The sequence below is a fragment of the Lycium barbarum genome, chromosome 2 (genome assembly GCF_019175385.1).
Source record: "Lycium barbarum isolate Lr01 chromosome 2, ASM1917538v2, whole genome shotgun sequence".
Lineage (NCBI taxonomy): Eukaryota > Viridiplantae > Streptophyta > Magnoliopsida > Solanales > Solanaceae > Lycium > Lycium barbarum.
Genome location: NC_083338.1, coordinates 46,194,532 through 46,197,775, shown reverse-complemented (window position 1 = coordinate 46,197,775; position 3,244 = coordinate 46,194,532). Strand labels below are relative to the sequence as shown.

Here is a 3,244-nt window from a genome sequence, read left to right as displayed (position 1 = left end):
CTTAAACAACCTCCTTTGAGTTTTTTTTTTTTAAAGTTGACTTTCTGTATGATTAGTAAAAAAAAAAAAAAAACCTTTCCTTTAATAGGCAATTATCAAGTTTTTTTATATATATAAAGGTGCAGCTCTTGCCTATCACCATTGAATTTGGATTTCAAGGGATCATTTCTTGTTAGAATATATTTTACCCTTTTTCTGCAATGTAAAAAAACAAATTCCAGATTTTTTTTTAAGTCATTGAACATTTTAGTAATATATTTTCAATTCAAGATTAAGGCTTCTAAAGTTCTTTGAAATTAGTCATTGAGTTCAAAACAAGACTTGGTGATTTCTGTAAGAGTTACTTTTTCTTAAAAAAATAACAAAGTGAGGTGAAAAGATTGTTTTTATCCAAAATGATTTGTCACTTTCTGAAATTGTTATAGTTCGTCTTTTAAAATTTGAAATGATTAGTAATAAGTCCTTCGCATTCCTAGATGTGAATATTCTTTTAATTACCTAGCGACTTAGTTATGAATGTTTTTCTCAAATTACTTATAAAATATGAGGCTATTATTTCATCTTAATTTCCAATATTAACCTACGTTTAAACGGTAACCGTAATTAACGGATTCTAATGGATGCCTAAGACCTTCCCATTAGAATATTTAGAACCCTTACCTAGAATTTGTTAGGTTAGTAAGACCTTTAAAAATTGGAGTTTATTTTAGGCATTAGTTAATTAAAATAGGTGTCCTAATTCACCGTTAAAATAATTAGGTGGCAACTCCTTAAGTTAAATAATTAGGAATCACCTATATGTCGTACTCCGCTTTGACCCGGTTAAAATGGAGTATAACAGCTTGGCGACTCCGCTGGGGATCTTAGGTTCTTAACCATAACAAACTTAGGATAATTAAATTATCGTGCTTTAGTTATTTGTCTTATGTGATTTTTTTAATTTTATGTGATAATTTTATTTAGGAGAGTTGGCATATGCGCGGGGTGTCCGAATACCCGGTGACCGCGTAGCCTTCTCACTCGAGTAGTCCGCTCGGGAACCTTGTGTCTAGTAAGTCAAATCTTAGAAAACTTAAGATAGAGCTATGCCACCAATTCTATTTAAGTCATGCATGCATAAACCTTAGGTGGGTCAGTCCTTGGTATCGACTCCACAATTAGGAAACCTACCAAATTGTCGACGGGTTTCATAACCCAACGACCAACAAGCATATTATGTGTAACGTGATAATGATAGAAGGATCCAAGCCTAACCTTGACGTGTCGAGTTTGGAAATCATTTCTTTTTCTTTTTTGTAGGATGGATTTCGTCTCTCAGATCCCCAAGGTTAAGATGGTCAGTGGCGTCCCAAGCAAGCTGAGGATATGGTGGGAAGATTTGGACCTAGGTAGTAGACTGGCTGTCACAAGGCGGTTGAGGTTCCTTACTTCACTGTTCCAGATCACTCCCGACAAATATGTGATTAGAGCGTTACTTCAATTCTGGGACCCAAATCGAGTTGTCTTCAAATTTAAGGATTTTGAACTCACACCCACATTGGAAGAAATAAGTTATTTCACAAGTTTGAAATATCAAGAGAGAGGTCAGATTATCCCACACAGTCAATCAGGGAAGAAATTTCTCCGCTACTTAGGGTTGAAGAACACTAAAGAACTCCGATGCTTCGAGAATAACTGGGTCTCTTTGGATTATTTGTATGAGAGGTATGGTCGTCAAGATGGTTACAAGCTGTTCAAGAAGGAATTCTCATGCACTCCCGCCCATTGGCAAGTTAGACGTCTCATTGTATTTGTTGTTGCCTTACTTGGGACTTTGGTATTCCCACGTGAATACGGGAAGATCAGTACGTGCATATGTTCTATTGCTCGAGCACTTTTTGAAGGAGTCGACGGTGCGCAACTCACCTTGGTCCCCATGATTTTGGCAGAAATACTTCGAGCTCTAGGAAAATGTAAAAGAGGTGAAACAAATTTCTTTGAGGGTTGCAATCTTCTCCTCCAGATGTGGGCAATGGAGCATTTTTACCAACGTCTGAATATGGCAGACATATGCTTCAGTGAATCAAACAAAATTGGTAGTTTTTATGAAAGAACGAAACTATTTGTATCTCCAGTTGGCACTAATGATTGGTATGTGTTCTTGGCTTCCCGAACTAGTGATCAAATCCAATGGAAGTACCCCTTGCTATCACCTACCATGGCCTACATAAGAGGTAGGAGGCTTTACTATATTGAGCTTATTGGGTTGAAAGGACTCCAGCCATACGCTCCAGTACGCGTACTTCGACAGTTCGGTATAGATCAAGTAATCCCTCTCCAAGCTAATATGAGTGGTTTTGAAATACTTTTTGGGCAAGACTTCAGAGTTCCTAGAGCTAGCCAAATTCTTGATGAATGGGATAATATTGATCCGATAAGTATTAGGGCTGGACCGGCAAGAGGTATCACAGAATATCATGCGTGGCTGCAAGAAGACTATGGTAACATAGATACTAGCCCAGTAGGTGAATCAGGCTTCGAGGATATTGGGAAGATAATTTGGATAAGACATTCTCGCTTAGGGACCATGGTTGTCACTCCCGAGATGTGGGATCAAATGGCTAATATAATGCAGTATTTGGGGAATGCGGGAGCAGGGCCTAGCAATGACGGAGCATCATCTTCAGTTCAGCCGCCAGCATGATCAAGTGCGAAAGATCTAGGCCAAGTCTTAGGATTGTCTTTACATTATGTATTTTGGTTTATTGTCTCATTAATGTACTCGTTTTTGTTATTTCAATGAAACTTGGCTTTTTATTTCCAAACTCGAGTGTCTCAATTTAACGGCTTGGATCACTCTATCATAATCTCGAATATTTGGCGTTAGGCCTACCTCTGGCACAAAAGAGGTCATGTGCATAATAGGTCGCGCTATGATTGCAAGATTTCTCTTTTACTATGTGATTTGTTTGCTATGTAATATATGTTTCTTTCAACATTATTTGTCAAATATTGACATTATTTTATTTAAAGTAGCAATCATTCACACTATACTAACATGGTTTTCTTCATTTTTGAAGGTTTTCTTTTATTTTGATTATTTCCCCAAAGGTTGATTCGTGTTGACTGCGAACTGGCGGATCACCCATACTTCACAAGATCAAAAGCACGAACATCCAACAACATGAATGATTCAGGTGCATCTGAACAGACTGGCTTGGGACTTATCACTGTTCCGAGAGACAAACCTGAGGCTTCGGAGGGA

The 3,244-nt window shown here is 37.7% G+C and overlaps 1 protein-coding gene across 1 annotated transcript in view; it reads left to right on the top strand.

Moving 5' to 3' along the window:
• Positions 1–2,798, top strand: part of LOC132626458 (uncharacterized) — a 6,299-nt gene extending 3,501 nt beyond the window's left edge. Inside the window, exon 2 of the mRNA XM_060341332.1 lies at positions 1,300–2,798. Coding sequence (XP_060197315.1) covers positions 1,301–2,683 — 1,383 coding nt within the window. The 5' untranslated portion in view covers position 1,300 and the 3' untranslated portion in view covers positions 2,684–2,798. The remainder of the gene's footprint in view (positions 1–1,299) is intronic.
• Positions 2,799–3,244: the final 446 nt, after the last annotated feature.